Below are 22,552 nucleotides of genomic sequence, written 5' to 3'. Positions count from 1 at the left end.
GTCATTCATCCAAGTCTCATGCCTCAGTAGTGTGTTTACATTTCGCAACATGTGGTTGCAGCTGTAGCAGTTATAAAGCTAAGTACTGTAAAAATTGTTTGTGCCCTGTATTTGAATATTAAATTTAGTAGTTTTCAATTGTTCATCCAAATATTAGCAGTGTGGTTACATTTCGCGGCATGCAGTTGCAGCTGTAGCGGTTGTTAAATTCTGACGAGTTTTTTGTGCTCTGTTATACAATTACTAACTTTAGCGGTTTTCAATGGTCTCTCATACAGTTTGTGGCGAAATAATGGTTTAATAAACTTTTGGAAATGTTTGCTCACTGTGTTTTTTAGAGTTTACTGTGCATTGAAGTTGTTTAGTAAATTTCGTGCGGTAGTTTTCAGCTGATATTTCTTATTACTTCTAGTGAAATATTTCAGTGAAATTTTCATTCACTGTTTTAAGTTCGTTGAGTGTTCTGGCGGCTGCTTGAATATTTGATTTTAGCTAATAAACTGTGTGAAGTTTTGTTGGTATTGGTATTAGTTGTGGTTTAGTAGTATTAATAGAAGTTGTTGCTTTCTTGTTAGTTCTGTACATAGTTCTACTGTTGTCATTGACCTTAGGTAGATTTTTTCAGTGTCTGTAAAATTTTACCATGAGTGAGAAGTGTGGGCTTTGTTGCAAGTTTGTGAGTAGCGGTTTATTGTGTGGGATTTGTTCAATGTGTTTTTGCTGGAGGGAATGCAGTGGGGAAGCCAGTGGGCATTCTACTGAGATCCTCTCCCAGGCATGCAGAATCTGTAGTAGAAATAAGCTGACAGAGGAGCAGTAGCATAACGTATATGCCCTTCAGGTGCAGTTACAATAGGCAAAGGAGGAACTAGATAGATTGAGGAGGGTGAAGAGGAAGAGTGCTGAGGAATGGGAACTGGCAGTTGGCAAGAAAGCAGCTAGAAGGAGGTATTCAGACAGTTTTACTTTGCATATAGCCTATAGATTTGACCAACTGTAAGAGTTGAATGGAGAGGATCCTCTTGTAGCAGTAGGTGTAGGAAACATGCAGCAGTCCTAAGCAGTTAGGATGCCCGAGTCAGTTGCAAACTCTAACAGAAAGAAGAAGGTTCTGCTGCTAGGAGGTTCACATGGTAGAGGTGTGGGCCAGCAGTTGCACGAAGTGTTGGGGAGCGAGTACCAGGTCACCAGCATTGCGAAGCCTTGTTCAGGGTTGGCTCAGGTGACTGACAGCATAGAGGAGTTATTCAGGAATTTTACGAAAGAGGATCAAGAGTCATCGTTGGTGGGCCAGGGAATAGTCTTGATAGGGACAGGGAAAATGATGTAAGTGTTGACCTGGTAAAGATAGCTACTCAAACTGGTGTGTTTCAGCGTCATGATCGGCCTCATCTTAATGTGGCTGTTTGGCGTGTTAGCTTGGGGCTGGAGAAGGAATTGATGGCAGAGGGCATTGGTCACATTGCAGTGGTGCCAGTTGGGTCTATCAGTAGATCGTGTTTCACTAGGCATGGCCTGCACCTCAATAGGTAGGGGAAGGGGAGACTAGCAATGCTTATAGGTGACATGGCAGTGGGTGGCAGTGGCATCACTCATGGAAAAATTCCTGTAGTAGTTGGTATTAGAGCTGCATCTTTTTTAGGTTGAAGTCAGCTGATAGGTAAACCTGCTTAAAGGAAGTCCCTGTAACTAAGGGCTTATCTTTCAAGGACGTAATGTTTCCAAGTAGAGAAGGAATTAGTATATTTCATCAAAATATAAGCGGTATTAGAGTTAAAGTTAGTGAACTGCTTACAGATGTTGACTCTCAACATTATTGGTAATTGGAGCACCACTTAAACAATTTGACGATGTAAGAAGCTTCCTTTACCAGGATACAGATTAACTGGCTGTTTTTCAAGGAGTTCCTTGCAGAGTGGGGAAGTGGCCGTGTATGTAAAAAAATATTCAATTTGAGTCCATAAATGTATCACGGCACTGCACTAAACAGGCATTTGAATGTTGCGCAGGGGCAGTTGAATTTAGTGAAATTAAACTTCTAATTGTTGTTTATAGGTCCCCTAACTCTGATTTCAGATCATTTCTGCTCAAGCTATGGTGAGTTCTTGGTTCACTTTACAAGAAGTATAAAAAGTTAGTTATATGTGGTGACTTCAATATTAATTTTGTGTATGACTGCACAAGAAAAAGGATGTTGGCAGATCTCCTAAACTCATATGATCTGATGCAGACTGTTTTTTCCAACTAGGGTGCAGGGGAACAGTAGCACAGTCACAGACAATATTTTTATCTATTCTTCATTACTAGAAGGGCATTTTGTTAGTAAAAGTGTGAATGGCCTTCCAGACCATGATGGCTTTTGTACTCAAACAAATGTCACATATAATTACAAACTATGTAGGAAAGCTAATCCAATGGCAATACACAGTTTTTTAAACCTTGTTAAGGAACAAGAGTGGCAACATGTTTATAGTGCCGATAACAGATGACAAGTATAATGCTTTCCTTAACACATTTCTCATGCTCTTTGAGAGTTACTTCCCTTTAGAATGTTCTAAATGGGGTACTAGCAGTAAAAGGCAGTCTGGGTGGCTAACTAGTGGCATAATGATATCATGTAGAACAAAGAGGGACTTATCTCAAAATGTTAGTAGTAATCACAATCGAGCTACAGTAGATCATTACAAACAGTATTATAAGAAGCTTAAAAATGTTACTAGGAAGGCAAAGAGTATGTGGTATGCAAATAGAATAGCTAATTCACAGAATAAAATTAAAACCATATGGTCAGTTGGGAAGGAAGTGTGTGATTAACAGCACAAGGTCAACGATATAGGTAGTAAAGGGTGTTGTCTCCAATGTTGGCTCTGTTTCAAATAGTGCAGTTCATGATGTTCATGTAGATGTTCATGTAGAAAATAAAGTAATGCTAAATCATAGCAAGACTTAGTTTTTACAGTTTCTTACACACAATTCAACAAAATCCGACATTTTAATTTCACAGAATGGGCATATGATTAGTAAAACTGAACAGTTCATATTTCTAGGTGTTCAGATAGATAGTAAACTATCGTGGAAAGCCCACATTTAGGATCTTGTTCAAAGACTTAATGCTTCCATTTTTATTATTCAAACGGTATCTGAAGTACGTGATTGTTCGACATAAAAAATAGTCTACTTTGCTTATTTTAATTTACTTATGTTGTATGGAATTATGTTTTGGGGTAACTCATCCCATTCTAAAAGAGTATTTTTGGCTCAGAAAAGGGCAGCTCAGGCAACAAGTGCTGTCAGTTCGCGAACCTCTTGATGATCCCTGTTCATTAGTCTGGGTATTTTGACATTAGCCTCGTATTATATATATTCTTTACCATCGTTTCTTGTTAACAATATCACCTTATTCCCAAGAACTAGCAGCTTTCACTCAGTTAATACATGACAGAAATCCAATCTGCATTTGGATCACTCTTGTGCAGAAAGGTGTGCAGTATACTGCTGCATCAATTTTCAATAAGCTACCACAAGAATCCAAAAAATCTTGGCAGTAATCCACGCACTTTCAAATTGAAACTGAAGAATTTCCTCACGCGTCAGTTCTTCTATTCTGTTGAGAAGTTCCCTGAAAAATTAAGCTGATTCTTATGTTATATTGTCGACTGCGTTTACTTAAATTTATGGCTTGATATTTTGGGGTGAGGAGGAGGAGGAGGAGGGGGAGGGGGGGTTGTTGGATTAGACTGTACACTCTTCACAATAGTTATAAAGCCAAAACTGCGCAGTACTAACCAACATGAAATAAAGGATTTTTTAATCTAACTAATGACAGCCAGTCCAGCACATTATGATTTGAAAAGGTCAAAGGAAAAATTATGTACCCAGTCTTACGGACATTATTCCAACTAACATCCAGGGCAGGTCAATAGCAAATGCAGGAGAAAAGGCACCGAGATTAATCATTTGAGAAATAATATGGAAAAACAAATTACGTATTTTTTCTCAATAGTCTTGCGTTTAAAGACTGGACCTTGGATATTGGTTGGATAATTACACAAATGACATAATCCTGATTCAGAAGTGTCACGTTTTCAAACACAACAAATGAAGAAATATGATTACAAGACCTCCATAAAAGAATTCCTGAGCAACTTTCCAAAACTACCATCACATTAATGCAGGAAGGCCCCCCCCCCCCTCCCCTCCCCCTCTAGCTGTACCCTGAGCCAATAGAACAATCTAAATTACAGATTTTCAGAATCTGGAAAGAAAATGCAACATAGAGAATGTTCTAAACTGATCAGGTCACCTTTTAACTTCATTTCCAGACCAAGTAACTTTTGTTTAATATTTTGATATGATCACTACTTCATTTTAGAGCTGCATGTTACACACGTGTGTCTGAAACATTTAATGCATTTCATTCAGTTCTATGTCTCTCCAATAAAATTCATATTTTGCTACTTATACAATATTTTTCTACAACAACAATATGATGGCTTCAATACTCAACAAGTTAACTGTGATACCTTCAGGGAAAAAGCATTTTATTTCACATGAGCAGCCTTGTAAAATATAGTTTTTTAAAAAGTTCTACTGCCACATACACTCCCTAATAACAAATAAAGACTCCACCAAAAAGTCTGTGTACTAGAAAAATATTCATCTCACATTTGTGACATTTATGTTCAAGCAGATGTGTGTGTTTAAATATTGAACATCAACTGAACATACTACAGTATTAAACATGCAATGGAAAGTGTATGAACCATATTACAGTAAAGGTACCGCATGAAAGTAAAAAGCAATACAGAAAAAGTTGACAGTATACTAACCACAACAGAACAACTATCCTGGCCAGACTTCTTGTCCTTTACATAGCATCCCATTGGAAAGCCAGTACTGCAATATGTATTCCCATAATCCAATGGGTAGCACCATGTGACAGGCATGTTATCTGGAGTTAAATTTGGAAAGTTATACACAATTATAAAAGGAAATTAATATCAAGTGTCACTTACTAAGCAAGTTTAAGTATACTGTCCAATGTAAATTCAAAATGTCTTGCAGAAGATTAGCACTGTTCACTACCTGTGCGGCTTTGTTGCATCCTGGATCTTTCTCGATTAGAAAGAGAGAAGGAAACACCAAATGACAGGAACAAGAGAAATATGTACAGTGTACAGACACATAAAACTGTAACATATTAAGGAAAGGATGCCCCAGGAGGAAAGTACTCTTCTAGGAAGGGATACTGCCACATTATAACCGGAACGAAATCCAAATCAGAAAGCAGGACCATCAATAAAGCACACAACTTAGTACTGAAGATATGTTTAATATTAACACTAACAAACAGACATAAGACAACTGAAGTATTGGATGGAGCACACTGCTATTTATAAAAACATCAAATAGTGTTGAACATTCAAACATTACAAACATAAGAAATTTCGAGAACCTTACAAAAATGATACTACACAACAAATAAGTGCTACTGGTTCGGTGTGAACTGGTGACCCAGAGCATGCAATCCAACGATGTTAACCGCTATACCATGTGGTATGTGGCACCGTTTGTGGCATTGCTCCTTCTCTTGGAGAAACAGCAACACACTGTTTCAGAAGTCCTCATCTGAGCCAAAAATAGCTACCTGGATTTAGATCTAGTCAGCAGCCTTCCATATAGTAGTGCTGGCAGATCCTTTTGTTCTGCCTGTATTGTCACATTCTCTTCACTATGATTAGCATCAAAGGCAGCTTCTCCCATTGAAGCTTCTCAGTTGTTGAGCAGGTCTTCAATTCCTTTGAATGAGAAGCACAATTGTAGATCCGCACCTCAGTACTGTAGTATGGCTTCACACAGCAGAAAAGAACAATTTCTCTTTCTTTCTTGTCTTCATGGTCAAGGGTCATAACCCTCAATTTTGTTTACGACATGCAACAAACAATGAAAGATATGGTACAGCCCAAAGTAGCACTTAAGTAACTTTTCCGGTAGTCCCACTGGCACAGGTGTAAAAATCCATACAAAGTCTCCCACACTGTATCTCTCTGGTCAGCAACTGGCATTATAACACTTTCAGTCGTTCTTCTAGGCATTCAGGATCCATATGCGAGTGAGTTGTCTACTTCTTTAGTCCTGGTGATGAGATGTTTCACACAGTCATCCTGAGCATTGTCAAGTCGAAACAGGAACAATGTCACCTCTCCCCAATGACTTGGCCTCGCGGCCATGGAGCAGAAAACACGGTGTGAAGCATGTAGTGTCTTACTTCGCTGTGTAGTGTACGAATGTCACGATGAGCAGTACTGTATTTCAATCTCTTCATTAGACATCAACTACATCAAGAGTATATCTTCCATTGTCCTCCATAGAGAAGTGTGTGCAACAATCAAACAACAGTACATCTGCACGATCCTCCTGCATGAATGACTTCTAAAATGTAAAATTTAAAAGTTCAGCCTGTCTTCTATTGCCACAACAGACTGGCCGACAAGTGACTGGATACAAGCCTTCGAACCATTGAATGATTTTACACAGGACCAGAATTTTCTCAGGTTCTGTGGAAGATTTATTTTTTACGGTGGAGGTTCTTGTATGGTTTATGCATTGATCTTTTTAGAGACACACAAATTTCTACTAACCTTTGTCCGCGGAAATTTTCATGTTCTTTTCCAAACTGAGAGTGTAACAATCTCTGCTTCCTCAGCATTTTTTGAATTTTGTTACTAAACCACAGATGGTCTTCTCTGTCCTTAATCCACTTCCTTGGCAGACACTTCTCCAGAGGGAATTTTATAATCAGTTTAAACGTTGCCAATAAGTCCACCACATCCGTCATAGTGGAACTAAATGATGTCCATTCACTGTTTAATTAGGACACTCGCAATATGATGAATCATTATCACTATTTCCTGTCTCTATACTGAGACTGTTGACAAAGTCAGGCCTGTTTGTAACTACACTGTCTAAATTATTTCCACACAGTTTGGGTTGTTGAACAAGCTGCTCAAGACCGGTTCTGGGAAACAGTGTTCAGAACTACTTTGCGAGACTGTGTCAGTACCAGCTGCAGGAATCCACACACTCAATTTATACTCAGTCGCTTGACATTGCATGATCGTGGCATATGCACACTACTGAGTGCAGACTTCCTTTGAATGATTCTACAACTGTTATGACATAATTGAGTGGCTGGTAAAAACATCCAAAGATTAACTTGAGTTCACATAGGCCTGTTGTTTGTGTCCTGATAACTTCACAGTTAGCCTCAATTTTGAACTTGACAGACAATATTTTTGTTGACTGCAATGAATACCCTCCTCCCTATGGTGTCTATTCAGTCTTTTCAATATGTGTTATGTGCTTCAAAAATGGCTCTGAGCACTATGTGACTTAATTCCTGAGGTCATCAGTTGCCCAGAACTTAGAACTACTTAAACCTAACTAACCTAAGGACATCACACACATCCATGCCCGAGGCAGGATTTGAACCTGCGACCGTAGCAGTCGCTCGGTTCCAGACTGCAGCGCCTAGAACCGCACGGCCACTCTGGCCAGCCTGTTATGTGCTTCGTTGCATGTTTTGTGTGTGTGTGTGTGTGTGTGTGTGTGTGTGTGTGTGTGTGTGTGTGTGTGTGTGTGTTATCCTTTCTTAATGGTTTGGTTTAGGACAATGCAAGCAAAGTAGCAAGTAATTGAACAGTGTGTTCTGAATGCCAATGCCAATACTGTAATGATTATTATTATTATTATCTTCACTTTCTCAGACGTTAAGTCCGGTTGAAAATGGAGTGACGCGGACCTTGATCAAGCGTCACTTCCTTTTAACTGTACGGTATGTGTTATATTGCATTTAGGAACTTTCGGGTAATTGAACATGTATCAATAATTACGGATTTCTGTAGTTGTATATATATGTTTGGATGTAGCTGTATTGCATTGATGTACTGGTGGATATTGTGTGGTATGACTCCTGTAGTTGATAGTATAATTGGTATGATGTCAACTTTATCCTGATGCCACATGTCTTTGACTTCCTCAGCCAGTTGGATGTATTTTTCAATGTTTTCTCCTGTTTTCTTTTGTATATTTGTTGTATTGGGTATGGATATTTCGATTAGTTGTGTTAATTTCTTCTTTTTATTGGTGAGTATGATGTCAGGTTTGTTATGTGGCGTTGTTTTATCTGTTATAATGGTTCTGTTCCAGTATAATTTGTATTCATCATTCTCCAGTATATTTTGTGGTGTATACTTGTATGTAGGAACGTGTTGTTTTAAAAGTTTATGTTGTAAGGCAAGCTGTTGATGTATTATTTTTGCGACATTGTCATGTCTTCTGGGGTATTCTGTATTTGCTAGTATTGTACATCCGCTTGTGATGTGACCTACTGTTTCTATTTGTTGTTTACAAAGTCTGCATTTATCCGTTGTGGTATTGGGATCTTTAATAATATGCTTGCTGTAATACCTGGCGTTTATTGTTTGATCCTGTATTGCAATCATGAATCCTTCTGTCTCACTGTATATATTGCCTTTTCTTAGCCATGTGTTGGATGCGTCTTGATCGACGTGTGGCTGTGTTAGATGATACAGGTGCTTGCCATGAAGTGTTTTCTTTTTCCAATTTACTTTCTTCGTATCTGTTGATGTTATGTGATCTAAAGGGGAAAAAGGCCACACAACAATCACGTAAATCATCTACTTGAGGTGACTTTTCTTAGATGCAACATTTCTTTCATTATTCTCCATGTACTTTCTTCCTTTCATCTGACCAAGTTGTTCCTATGTTGAATTCCTTGAAATCCTGGCTCACTATCCACTTGATAACTTTGTCCTTGAATGTTTGTCTGTCATGTACACCGAAGTGATAAAAGTAATGGGATAGTAATATACACATACACAGAGGGCGACAGTATCGTGTACACATTTTTTAAAAGGCAGTGGATTGGCAGAGCTGTCATTTGTATTCACATATTTCAAGTGAAAAGGTTTCCAACGTGATTATGGCTGCGTAACGGGAATTTACAGACTCTGAACGTGGAATGATAGTTCCAAGAGCCACAGTGTCAAGATGTGCTGAGAATACAAAATTTCTGACATTACCTCTCACCAAGAACAACACAGAGGCCGATTGTCTTCACGTAACAACTAAGAGCAGCAGCTTCACACATGAAGTTGCTAATAGAGAAGAAACATTACGTGAAATAACCAAAGAAATCAAAGTCGGATGTACTACGAATGTATCCATTAAGTCAGTACAGCAGAATTTGGCGATAATGACTATGGCTGCAGACAAGCGATACAAGTGCCTTCACTAACAGCACATTGCCTGTAGTGCCTCTTCTGGGCTCATGACCATATTGGTTGGACCCTAGAGGACTGGAAAACCATGGCCTGGTCAAATAAGTTCAATTTCAGTTGATAAGAGCTGATGGCAGGCTTCAAATGTGGCACAGATGCAATGAAACTGTGGACTCAAGTTGTCAACAAGATTCTGTGCAAGCTGGTGGTAGCTCCATAATAGTGTGGGCTATGTTTACATGGAATGGACTGCGTCCTCTGGTCCAACTGAACCAATCATTGACTGGAAATGGTTATGTTCAGCGACTTAGAGACCATTTGCAGCCATTCATGGGCGACATGCTCCCAAAGAACAATGGAATTTTTATGGATGACAATGCGCCTTGCCACCAGGTGACAACTGTTCTGGACAATTTGAGCGAAGGACTTGGCCATGCCGATCACCCAACAAAATGGCTCTGATCACTATGCGACTTAACTTCTGAGGTCATCAGACGCCTAGAACTTAGAACTAATTAAACCTAACCAACCTAAGGACATCACACACATCCATGCCCGAGGCAGGATTCGAACCTGCGACCGTAGTGATTACGCGGTTCCAGACTGAAGCGCCTAGAACCGCACGGCCACACCGGCCGGCGATCACCCAACGTGAATACTGCTGAGCATTTATGGAACATACTTGAGAGATCAGTTTGTGTACAAAATCCTGCACTAGCAACAGTTTTTCAATTATGGATGGCTATGCAGGCAGCATGGCTCAATATTTCTGCAGGCAGCTTCCAACAACTTGCTGAGTCCATACCACATCAAGTTGCTGCACTACGCTGGGCAAAAGGTCAGACATGATGTTAGGAGGTATCCCATGACTTTTGTCACCTCAGTGTGTATCTGGTTCTGTTATGTTAGCATTCTTCAGGTCTTTTCTGACTTTGGTGATCCACTTCATGTTCTTAATGCTTTCTGTGCACCTTAAGATCCGGCATTCTGTTCACATGCTCATAAAGTTTCTGTTGATTTTTCTTCATGTCACTTTTATTCAGTCTCTTGTTTCTTCTGTGATCTGTACCCCATGACCAACATTTCTGATGCATATAAGGTCTCTGGAATAAGAACACTATTGTAATGTCTCACTTTTACATAACGTGTTAGGCACGATTTCTTGTAGATGTTTCCAGTCTGTCAGAATACTCTACTTATCTTTTGATTTCTCTACTTGTGAGCTACTTTCTCTATCCGATTTGCCTTTTTTCATCTCCCCAGCACATCTGAAATTGTGAACTCGATCTCACCAGAGTGTTTTATGATCTTTTTTTTATGCATCTTTTTGCTTTGACATGCATCCTGTTCTACCAAAGGAGATCTATAGCCAGACATCTTCAGCCTTCTCTTTCAGGACCGCTATTTGCTTACTGCAGTTTGTGTGTCATCAGTGAGTATTGTCAGATTATCAGTGAATGCCAGACAGCCAAAATCCAGTCCTGTGGTTTTCCTTCCTACCCTCATCAGTTTGTAAAATCTCTCTATCCTCAGTTCTTTCTCCCATTACTTGACAATCCTGTCTAAAAGTTTACTGAATAATAGTGGTGAAATACCATCACCCTTTCTCACTCCTAATCTTGAAGGTTTCCTACAACTTATTTTTAATTTAATTTTAGATTTTGTGTTTGTTAGTGCCTGTCTGATAATGTTCACTGTCTTATCGTCACAGCCCCTCTCTTTTAGTTCTTGTGTCAGTGATAGTCTATCTATGGAGTTACATGCATTTTCAGATATACAAAGTGTGTATAACATCTCTGCTTCTTACTGCTTGGTATCTCAGGACTGTCTTCAAATTGAGTACCTGTTCAGAACAGGATCTTCCCAGTCTGGAGTCTGCTTGGTATCCTCCTATCTTGTTTTCCTGTTTGATCTGTGTCCTATTTGCAGATACTGTGTTTTTTGTGGATGATGCGGCAGTATGGATATCCCTCTGTAGTTGTTAACACTGGTCCAATCGGGCTATCCCTTTTCAGTAACACCACACTTCCAGTCTTCTGGTATTAATTCGGTCTCCCATATGTTTTGAATGATATTTGTTATTTCTCTGATGGTAAATGTCATCTTCTCCTGTTATTTAACCATTTTTCAGTTTCATGATTTGTCTCCTTATCTCCAATCAGTTCAGAACAATTCAGTAGTTCATTGAAGTATTTCTCCAGTGTCTTGCAAGCTCTCCTTTTTTTCAGAAACACAGATTTTGTGACTGATATCCAATGATGTTTTAAAATATAAGAAAAAAGATAAATTGTTACTCACCATGAAAATGACATGCTGAGTAACACAAAAGCACAATGAAAAGACTGTTACATATTTAGCTTTCACCCAAAACCTTCTTCACAAAAGGAAACACACACACACACATACACCCCTCATGGCCAGCCCATGTGACTAGCATCTCTGGCAGCTCGGATCGCAATGCGACTGTCATGTTGAACGGAAGCGGCTATCTGTAAGGGGGGAGGGGGGGGGGGGGGGAGTAATAGCAGGATATGGGTGGATGGAGAGATGAGTGCTGCCTGGTGGGTGTGCAAGGACCAGAAGGAGGCATGACAATACTGTCACCACATGTAGTGTCAGAAGGCCGTGGGGCAAGGATATGCCTGGGTGAGTTGGGAGTGGGCTGTGGGGGGTGAGGGTGGGACTGGGGAGGGGGGTGGGGGGCAACAGACCACGAGAGGACCAGGGGAGAGGAAAGATAGGCATGTGCGCTGGCAGAAGACGGCACACAAAGAGAGTGGCGGACATTATTAGGGAGAAGATGATACAACAGAGTGGATAGAAAATGTTGCATGAAGGGTGTGGGGACAATAGGTTATCACAGGTTGAGGCAGGATGATTTCAGATGTGGAGAATATGTTGTCAGGGTAACTCTCATCTACACTGCTCAGAGAGGAAGATCCAGATGGCCCACATTGTGAAGCAGTCATCGAAATCAAGTTTATTATGTTCAACTGCATGTTATGTCACAGAGTGGTCCACTTACTCTAGGCCACAGTTTGGCAGTGGCCGTTCATCCTGGTGGAGAACTCCTTGGTAGTCATACCAATACAAAAAGCTGTGCAACAATTGCAGCAGAGCTGTTATATGACATATCTTTTACACAGGTGGCTTGGCTCCTGTTGGGGTAGGATAAACCTGTGACCTGGAATAGGAAGACCTGGGTGGGTGGATTGGGCAGGTCTTGCACCTGGGTCACACAGGGATCATATCCCTTGGCAAGGAGTTGGGATTGGGAGAGCCACAGTGGTGGAATAGGATGTTGTGTAGGTTGGGTGAGTGACAGAACACCACTTTAGGAGGGATAAGAAGGATCTTGGGTAGGATGTCCCTCATTTCAGGCCATGATGACAGGTAAACCAAGCCCTGATGAAGGATATTGTCCAGTTGTTCCAGTCTGGACTGCTATTGGGTGAAGAAAGGGGCACTCCTTTGTAGCTGGTTCTTGGGGGGTGGTGGGAGGATTGGGGATGTGTGGGGAAATGACACAGGAGGTTTTTGCAGACTAGGTCTGGGGGATGAGTGCCTGCCACCCCTGGATGACCATGCTGTATGGTAGGGATGTTTTGGTGTGGAAGGGTTGACACAGCTGTCAAAATGCATAGTAGTAGGTGGGTTTAGTGTGGGCATGGGTATGGATGGACCCAACAGAGGAAATAGGGCAATGTCCAGAAAGTTGGCATGCTGGACAAGGTGAAGCAGATGGCAGCGAAGGTGTTGAGGTTGTGAAGGAACGAGGATAGAGTGTCTTGGCCCTGAGTCCAGATCATAAAGATATCATGGCCAAACCTGAACCAGACTAGGGTTTGGCATTTTGGGAGGCAAGGAAGGTCTCCTCTAGGTAGTAGGTTTGGAGTTTGAAGAATGTTGCAAAAGGTGGTGCTCAACAGCGGAAAGACCAAGAGCGTAAGGGATATTGGTGCATAGGGAAATGGCATCAACAGTAACAAGTGAGAATCAAGCAGATAAAGGGACAGGGATGGCGGAGAGTTGGTGTAGGACATGGCTCTATCTTTAAAGTGGGAGGCTACAATACAAGCAACTGGTTAGAGATATTAGTCAATGAGGGCCGAAGTTCTTCCAGTGGGGGCAAAATAATCTTCTACAGAGCAGAGTGTCATAGGGTGAGAACATAAATGGACTCTGGAGAGAGGTTCTGGGAAGGGCCTAAGGCTTGATGCAGGTATTTCAGGTTGTGTTGGACTTCTGAGATGGGATCACTCTAGCAGAATTTACAAGTGTAGGTGTCAGACAACTGGGACAACTGGCAGAGGCCTTTCACCAGGTAGTCACTACAATTCAGAATGATAGTGGTGGAACCTTTGTCTGCAGGTAGAAAGATTATGTCAGGGTTTGTTTTGAGGCAGAAGGCTTCTGCCAATAATCAAACTCCTCCTCGTCCTATAAACCATGCAAGAGTGATCCCAAACTAGAACTCCATCATAACCTCCATTTCCTAATTAAAGCCTTTGGCCTTTCTCAAAACCCGCCCTCTTTGTCAGACCCAGGTGCAAGACCTGCCCAATCCACACACCCACCACTTCCTATTCCAGCCCTGTCACAGGATTACCCTACCCAATCAGAGGTCAGGCCACTTGTGAAGGCAGCCATGTTGTATAACAGTGCTGCTGCAACCATTGCACAGCTTCTTATATTGGTGTGACTACCAAACAGCTGCTCACTGGGCTGAACGGCCACTACCCAACTGGGGCCAAGAGAAAAGTGGATCATCTTGTGGCACAACGTGCAGATGAATATAACATGCTTGATTTCAATGACTGCTTCATAACCCAAGCCTATTTGGATCCTCCCTCCCTCCCTCCCCCCCCCCCCCTCCTCCTCCACCACCAGCTCTTCTGAACTACTCAGATGGGAGTTATCCTACTTACAACACATTCTCCACTCGCGAAATTATCCTGGCCTCAATCTACAGCAACCTACTGTCCTCACGTCCTCCACCCAACATTGCTTGATTCTGGTTTTAAATGTTTCATAGAAATCTCTTATGTTACAGTTTTGGAAATCCTCTTCTATTTCTTTTAATGATTATTTTTATTATTACTCCCTTTGTCAGAAAAGTTTCATGACAGGTTGTTTTTGGAAACAGAAAATTGCACTTACCAAGCAACGATCCTAGCTCCAATCAAAACAGTCCCCTTGGCTATCTATACAAAGTTGTCAATGTTTCTGGAGGTCTTGGAAGTAAGCAGGGAAATTTTCAACTGCGATGCTTGTTAAGCTCATTTGCCACAACCTGTTGGATGCCTGCAATACCTTAAGGAAGCTTACCTTTCAGTTGCCTTTTCACTCGTGGAAATGAGAAAAAGATTCAAGGCGAGACATCAGGCAAATACAGTGGATGTTGGATGGCAATAAAAGAATGTCTGACCAGATACTCGGTAACAAATAAAGCAGTATGGCGTCTTGCATTGTCATGCAGTAAGAACCAATCCTGAGAAAGCCACAAATCAGTGCAAACACATTGAATAACTTGTTGCAAATGTTTCAAGACTTCGGTGTACGGAGTCTGGTTCACTATTTGATCTGGAGGAACACACTCATGGAGCACTAATACTTTACTATAGAAGTATGCCGTAACATTGACTTTGTTCTGGTAGCACCAACTTTCATCCCCAGCAACAATCTTTGACAAAAATGTGGGATCAATTCTGGCTCCATCCAGTAGTTCGGCAGAAATTCTTTGCCTTTCTTCTTTTTGTTTGTCCATTAGTGTGCAAGGGACGAGTTCTGCATTAAGTTTTCATTTCCCTAAATCTTCGCATCAAATCTTATGACACAGATTATGATCAAAATGATCTTTTTCTGATATCGCTTGCACAGTTACACGATGGTCTTCTTGTAATAACTGTCTTACACGCTCCACTTTTGCACTGACGTGTGCTGTAGACAGACAACCAACTCAGGGACTGTCTTGCACTGAATCTCTGCCTTCATGAAACCTCTTGTGCCACTTGAAAACATGACTTCTTGAAAGTGCTTGTCAGCATATACTTGCTTAATCATTGTCCAGGTTTCATTAGGGGTTTTCCCAAGCTTAATGAAGAATTTAATGTTCTCTTTTTGCTCACAATCATTATCCATTGTGTCACCATAACTAATGTGCCAAGAACCCAAAAAGTGAGTTGCTGAGCACAGCCCTGCCACCTAGTGGTTTTTTGAGGAAGCATGGCCCAGATCACTTCAAGGACACACACATACAAGGTAACATAAAAACAACATTTGTTCATTTTTAGTACTGCAGACTCATAAATAAAGAAACCTGTCCTGGAACTTTTCTGACAAACGGAGTATTTTTATTATTACTCCTGGCCTTATCCCATGCCTTCTTGGGGTCGGCATGTTAATATGGATTTGGCAATGTTAGTGTGGTAGAGGGTGTTGTGATGCTTTTCCCTTTGACATGCCCCCCCCCCCCCCCCCCATCTGCATCTAGTGTTATCCCACGTGGAAATGTGAGAACACATGCAAAATGTTTGCGAATCATGTAACTGAGGCAGATGTGGATACCAGCCCAGTATTCATCTAGTCAGATGTGGGAAATTGCCTAAAAATCATATCCTGGCTGGCCAGCACACTGGCCCTCATAGTTAACCTGCCACGCAAATTCAGGTCAGGTTGATGTGCATACCCAGATCCTAGAAGTGGCTTGCTAATACTCACAATAACAACAACAACAACTACAACTACTACTACTACTACTACTACTACTACTACTACTATTTTTATTATCATCAACATTATTATTCATAAAACAATTATGTGCTCCCAGCTTGTAGAGTAATACCAACCAATTATCCAGTGATGTTGATAGTTTAAGCCAATGCCTCTTCTAAGTAACCCAAGCTTTGTCTCAGAGTCTTTGTCAGTGCCGGTGTAGTTCTTGATACACGCTACAGAGCATGACTGGTCTTCCAAAAACTTAATCTGAAACATATTATACATCATCATTAATTTAAAACACACACACACACACACACACACACACACACACACACACACACACACAGAGAGAGAGAGAGAGAGAGAGAGAGAGAGAGAGAGAGCCCTCTTCACCTACATCTGTATAATTTTCATTTTCTATGATACTGAACTTTTTGCTTAATGTAATCTGATATATCTTCCTACTCTTAATTTCTCATAATCTACATATGTGACTGCTTGCCTTATAAGTCGGTATTTGTTCAGCTTTGTATCTATTTTTACTCTGCATCTTAGGAGCTTACGATAATTTCACGGCTAACTTACTAGAGAAACAAGGGAAAAAAATTCTATATTACACAATAACACTTTTACTGTGATGTCTGAATCCACTGCTAGTTAAAAAATAAGATTTCCATCAATAATGAGCTGGAATGAAATTGGCAATATCTAAAATTCTTTCCACACTTCTCACAACATCCATCTGTTGTTTAACTAATACCTATAAAAAGTTAGTCTGTCTGTACGACAATGTCTTGTTTTAATTGATTGATTTATTTTTCTTGGCCAAAGTTACTTGGTCATAAAACAAGCCATTGAATACATAATTTACAGACTCCAGATTATAAATAAATAAATACAAATATTTTAATAGTTACAATATGAGGCCTGTTCAACAAATTCCAAAACTTTGCCCCCACATTTTTTTTTCTATGCCTACCTTTTACTTGTTGTGCATGGTCTCCTTCAAAATACTCTCCTCCACAATTGACACACCCTCTTAATGGAGCTTCCACTTCCAGAAGCAGTCCCAGTATGCCCCTTGCTGGATCACACGAAGTGCCGTATGCAAATTTTCTTTTATGTCATCTATCGTTGCAAATCTTCATCCTTTCAATGGGGTTTTCATACTTGGAAATAAAAAAAGTCCACAGCGGCCAGGTCTGGAGAGCATGGAGGATGAGGCAGCAAAGTGGTTTTGTTTTTTGTGCAACAGTCACGCACCAAATGGGATGAATATGTAGATGCGTAATTGTGATGCAAGAGCTGTGAATTGTCTTGCCACATTTCAGGTCATTTCCTTCTTGCATTTTCTAGCAGGCATGTGCAGGGATGCCAACCTACATTTCGCTACAACACACCATTGACATGAAATTACGAATGTTTCAGAATTTTCTGAACAGACCACGTATACCAGACAGTTGTAACCTCTCCTGAGGAACTTATTACAGAATAAAAAAGTGTACCACAAAGAATCCTTCTAATCTAAAATTTGAAAATTATAGATCTACCACAGTTCTCAGTTCTGTAGGAAGCCTACTGAAAATGAGACACATAAAAGAGACTACATCATTCTATGTAACACTTAATGTAGAGTCACCCGTAACCAATTTGTTTCCAGAATCACTTTGTGACTGCTGCATTTCCTACTGAGCCTGTTCATCTTACTAATGACAAATTCCACTAGGTAGTACATGTTTGAGAGGGGCATATTAGAAGACATTAATTATAGCTCTACAAAGTTCATTAACTGCCAACAGATATTGCTCTGATCACCCTTTTCTAAAATAAGCAACCCGTTACTATATCTACATGGATACTCTGCAAATCTCATTTAAGTGTCTGGCAGAGGGTTAATCGAACCACCACCACAATTCTCTATTATTCCAATTTCGTATAGCGCACGGAAAGAACGAACACCTATATCTTTCCGTACAAGCTCCGATTTCCCTTATTTTTTCAAGGTGATCATTTCTCCCTATCTAGGTCGGTGTCAACAAAATATTTACGCATTCAGAGGAGAAAGTTGGTGATTGGGATTTCGTGAGAAGATTCCGTCACAACGAAAAACGCCTTTCTTTTAATGATGTCCAGCCCAAATCCTGTATAATTTCAGTGACACCTTCTCCCATATTTCACAATAATACAAAACGTGCTGCCCTTCTTTGAACTTTTTCGGTGTACTCCGTCAGTCCTACCTGGTAAGGACCCCATACTACACAGCAGTATTCTGAAAGAGGATGGACAAGTGTAGTGTAAGCAGTCTCCTTAGCAGATGTGTTACATTTTCTAAGTGTCCTGCCAATAAAACACAGTCTTTGGTTAGCCTTCCCCACAACATTTTCTGTGTGTTCCTTCCAATTTCAGTTGTTCGTAATTGTAATACCTAGGTATTTAATTGAATTTACAGCCTTTAGATTTGACTAATTTATCGTGTAACCGAAGTTTAACGAATTCCTTTTAGCACTCATGTGGATGACCTCACACTTTTCTTTATTTAGGGTCAACTTTCAATTTTCGCACCATTCAGATATCTCTTCTAAATCATTTTGCTATTCATTTTGATCTTCTGATGACTTTATTAGTCAATAAATGACAGTGTCTTCTCCAAACAACCTAAGACAGCTGCTCAGATTGTCTCCCAAATCATTTATATAGATAAGGAACAGCAAAGGGCCTATAACACTATCTTGGGGAACGCCAGTAATCACTTCTTTTTCACTCTACGACTTTCTGTCAATCACTACGAACTGTGACCTCTCTGACAGGAGGTCACAAATCCAGTCACATAACTGAGATGATATTCCACAAGCAAGCAAATTTCACTACAAGCTGCTTCTGTGGTACAGTGTCAAAAGCCTCCCGAGAATCTAGAAATACGGAATCGATCTGAAATCCCTTGTCAATAACACTGAGCACTTCATGCGAATAAAGGGCTAGTCATGGTTCACAAGAACGATGTTTTCTAAACCCATGCTGACTGTGTGTCAATAGACCATTTTCTTTGAGGTAATTCATAATGTTTGAACACAATATATGTTCCAGAATCCAGCTGCATATTGACGTTAATGATATGGCCCTGTGTTAATTGGACTACTCCTACTACTTATCTTGAATATTGGTGTGACCTATGCAACTTTCCAGTTTTTGGTTCATCAAGCAAATGGTTGCATATGATTGTTAAGTATGGAGCTAATGCATCATTTATCTGTTTATCTCAAAATATGATTCCACAGGACATGATAGTGTAAAAATAAAGTAAACAAGGTTTCATTATTCAGTATCAGTGAATGTGGAGATAATTCTTATAGTGAAGATAGCAGTACTGAACTTCTGTTGAGATGTGAATGTGATACTTACTGGGAAGGTTTTCACCTGTCTTCAAGGTGAAAATTTTAAATATCGACTTCACTGTTACAAAATGTCATTTTTAAGAATAATGTTTCAGAAACTGTATGCAGCCTGATGTGGGGTGGTTGAGAAACAATGTGTTTTCTATAAAGCATGCCACAAACACTAAGATTTTTCAGCCTATTGCTTTTTTTGGTTAATAAATCATTGATTTGTATGTATACACAAAATTAGGACCCTCTACCCACAAAAATAATAGCACTCCAGTAAGATTCATGTTTGTGTCTCATTTATTGACACTGGATGACAACTGTTGTTAAAATCAAAAAAAATACTTGCTACCCTCAACTTATCATTTAGCCCTGGCAGTGTTATACACACAAAAGAATACGCTGTTTTATCTGCAAGGCACATTTTCTGAAGCCAACAATAGCTGACCAAAAAATATGTGCATTAAGATGAGTTACTCCTCACAATAGGATCTACAGAAAAACCTTCAAAAAACTTAGAAAGAAAAGCTATCTGTAATCTTGTTTGTGGTCTCTCAGGCTTTCTCAGAATGATTTAATAATGGCATGCTTCCAGGTTCTTTATATCAAGAAAACCTGAGAGATGTCATGACTTGACTTTATGGGGAGGAGGTGCTCCACAATGTAGAGTTTAAACACTTTCAGAAATAAAGAGCCTAGCTGAAGAATATAACACCTAAAAGTAATGGATAATCTTACTGTCATACTGAGAGGGCATTGCAATCAAAATCAAGAATGGCTGAGAGAGAGGGTGAGACCGAGACGGAGAAAGAGATGGCAAGAGTTGCTTATCTACCTTAAGTGGGCCCAATATCCGTACAGATCCCTAGATTTCTACAGAAACACAGCTTCCAGTATATTTCACTCCTGACAACAGAAAAATGTCTTCTCTGCAATGTTAAAGACAATTTAGATCTCTGAAAGATGGGTGTATAGTATTGCATTCAATGCAAATGTGCCATGTCTTGCATTGGGGCAGACTATTACAACATTTGGGGAGAGATTCTAAGAACATCAGCAACACTACCAACTGAGGAAATTGGCTGTTGCCAAGCTCTTTATTGAATATATTCACGAAAAATCATGAAATTAAATACGATGAGATCAATATTGTAATGCTAATGCCAAGTTTGTGAGATAGTGTAATTAAGGAGTCTATCGAGATAAATATGTAAAAAACACAAATAAAATGGGATGAGGGTTTCAACTTAAGCAATGCTTGGGGGTCTGACATGCAATGTCATAAGATTTTGCTGGCCATCACATACTCCAGAACTGGGGGAATACTTAGACACACACATTTCACATCCGTGCGCACTCTGAAAAGCAGTAGAGCATCAAAGGGCACAGTGAGTACTGGGAGTCAAATGCAGTTACAAATACCTGAGCAAGAGCAATATTAATTCACAGGCAGCAAGTACATACAGCAGCACAACTTGCAGCACCTGAACATTTATTGAAATGCTGTGCACAAAATGGAAACAACAACTCAGCTGAAGACCCAGAAGCATACAATAAATATAATCTTGGTTGCTTTCTGTATTGTGTGTCATAGCTTTCTTCGTAACACAAAAAGAAACAAACAAACAAATAAATAAAAGACAGGGTATGATGAACATAAAAAATCACTTAACTTCTTGCCATGGAGTGCAAAATTATAGAGAGATTGAAGCTCTTGCTGTACAAGTCAATCATAGAAAATGCTGGAATATGGGCTAATCAAAACGGATAAAAATACATAGATGTCCCTTTGAGACTGATTTTTGTTGAGGATATTGCCTATCTCCAGACCAAAACACATCAGAAACGAGAAAAAAGATACTATTCTCGATGCCATAGACGGTATCCAATAACTGAACAGAATCTATGAATGGACACCACATGAGCAAAGAAAATGTGCTAGGCCATTTACAACAGAGCTGCAAAGCAAACGTGTCCCACGAGTAAATGGTGAGCACATGCCTGTGAGTACCATACCCCTGTCCACTGTTACAGAGAATATGATGTGAGACTTGTTTAAATAAGGAAATCAATTACAAGAGAAATGCTAGGAGAAATTTAGAATGTCTTTATATTCCCTTTCACACTGTAGATCCATTACGTCAAGTTGCAGATCAGCATTAATTTTATAGTGAAAGCATTTCCATTTTCCTATTCAGTTGCTCTATGAATCCTGATTTATTTTCCAATGGGTCTGCGGTCACCAAACTAATAATTTCCATAACAAAATTACGGTTCCTACAATTTCTTAAATGCTGATATGAATGTCACACCCAGCTGAGTGCCAATGAGATCTACACATCGAATGGTGAAGAATACGTAACTAACAGTTTATGAAGATTTTGCACAAAGTCAACTCTTAATGTTTTGTGTCATAAATTGTGTGGCATGCATGACTGTCATGTTTACTAACAACACCACATGAAATTCTTCCACCTGAAAGGGGGGGGACAAATTTTCAGCTGCAACTGCAGTGTAATCCTTTATGAAAACATTATTTGTGAAAGGGCACATGGACTTGGCTAAAAGTAGAGCAATTTTGTGGCTCATTCAAACGGCATTCAATTGATTACTCCTCCTCTTCTTCTTCTTCTTCTTCTTCTTCTTCTTCTTCTTCAGAAAGCTTCCTCTTAAGTTTTAAAATCTTTTGTGCACATTCAGATTCTTCACATTTTCCATTTCTGTGTTCTTTGATGTGGTACGACATTTACTGTGTTTGTAAATAGAATTTCCTGAAAGTATTCAATGTCTTATGATACACTAAACACTCTGTGAATGCACCTTTTCGTGTAAAAAGATGAGATTACTCACACCGTGGATGGAATGTGAAGACTTTGTCAGTGTTACAAACCGCTGACTGGCCACTGCTGCTGTCAGATAGCACCACTGTCAAAACTGGCTGTCCTCTATTTCACAGAAGTGTAGATCCACTTTAGATCTTTTCCCCAGAACACCAGTCAGTAAGTTAATACTTAAGTTCTCACATAAAATTATATCTCGATTTCAATATTGTCTCAAGATTAGAGAAGAAAAATCCTATAATTTCAAATGGGGAATCTGTAGATCACGATCAAAAGTTTTTCTCCTCTAAACTACTAACATTCCAGCAGA

General features: G+C 39.9%; 1 protein-coding gene across 1 annotated transcript in view; it reads right to left on the bottom strand.

Moving 5' to 3' along the window:
• Positions 1-22,552, bottom strand: part of LOC124615277 (transmembrane 9 superfamily member 2) — a 141,519-nt gene that overhangs the window by 88,041 nt on the left and 30,926 nt on the right. Inside the window, exons 4-5 of the mRNA XM_047143032.1 lie at positions 16,151-16,286; positions 4,830-4,951 (exon numbers count right to left, since the gene is read on the bottom strand). Coding sequence (XP_046998988.1) covers positions 4,830-4,951; positions 16,151-16,286 — 258 coding nt within the window. The remainder of the gene's footprint in view (positions 1-4,829; positions 4,952-16,150; positions 16,287-22,552) is intronic.

Source organism: Schistocerca americana, chromosome 5, assembly GCF_021461395.2.
Source record: "Schistocerca americana isolate TAMUIC-IGC-003095 chromosome 5, iqSchAmer2.1, whole genome shotgun sequence".
Lineage (NCBI taxonomy): Eukaryota > Metazoa > Arthropoda > Insecta > Orthoptera > Acrididae > Schistocerca > Schistocerca americana.
Note: the sequence above shows the minus strand (reverse complement) of the source record. Positions and strands in the feature narration are given on the sequence as shown.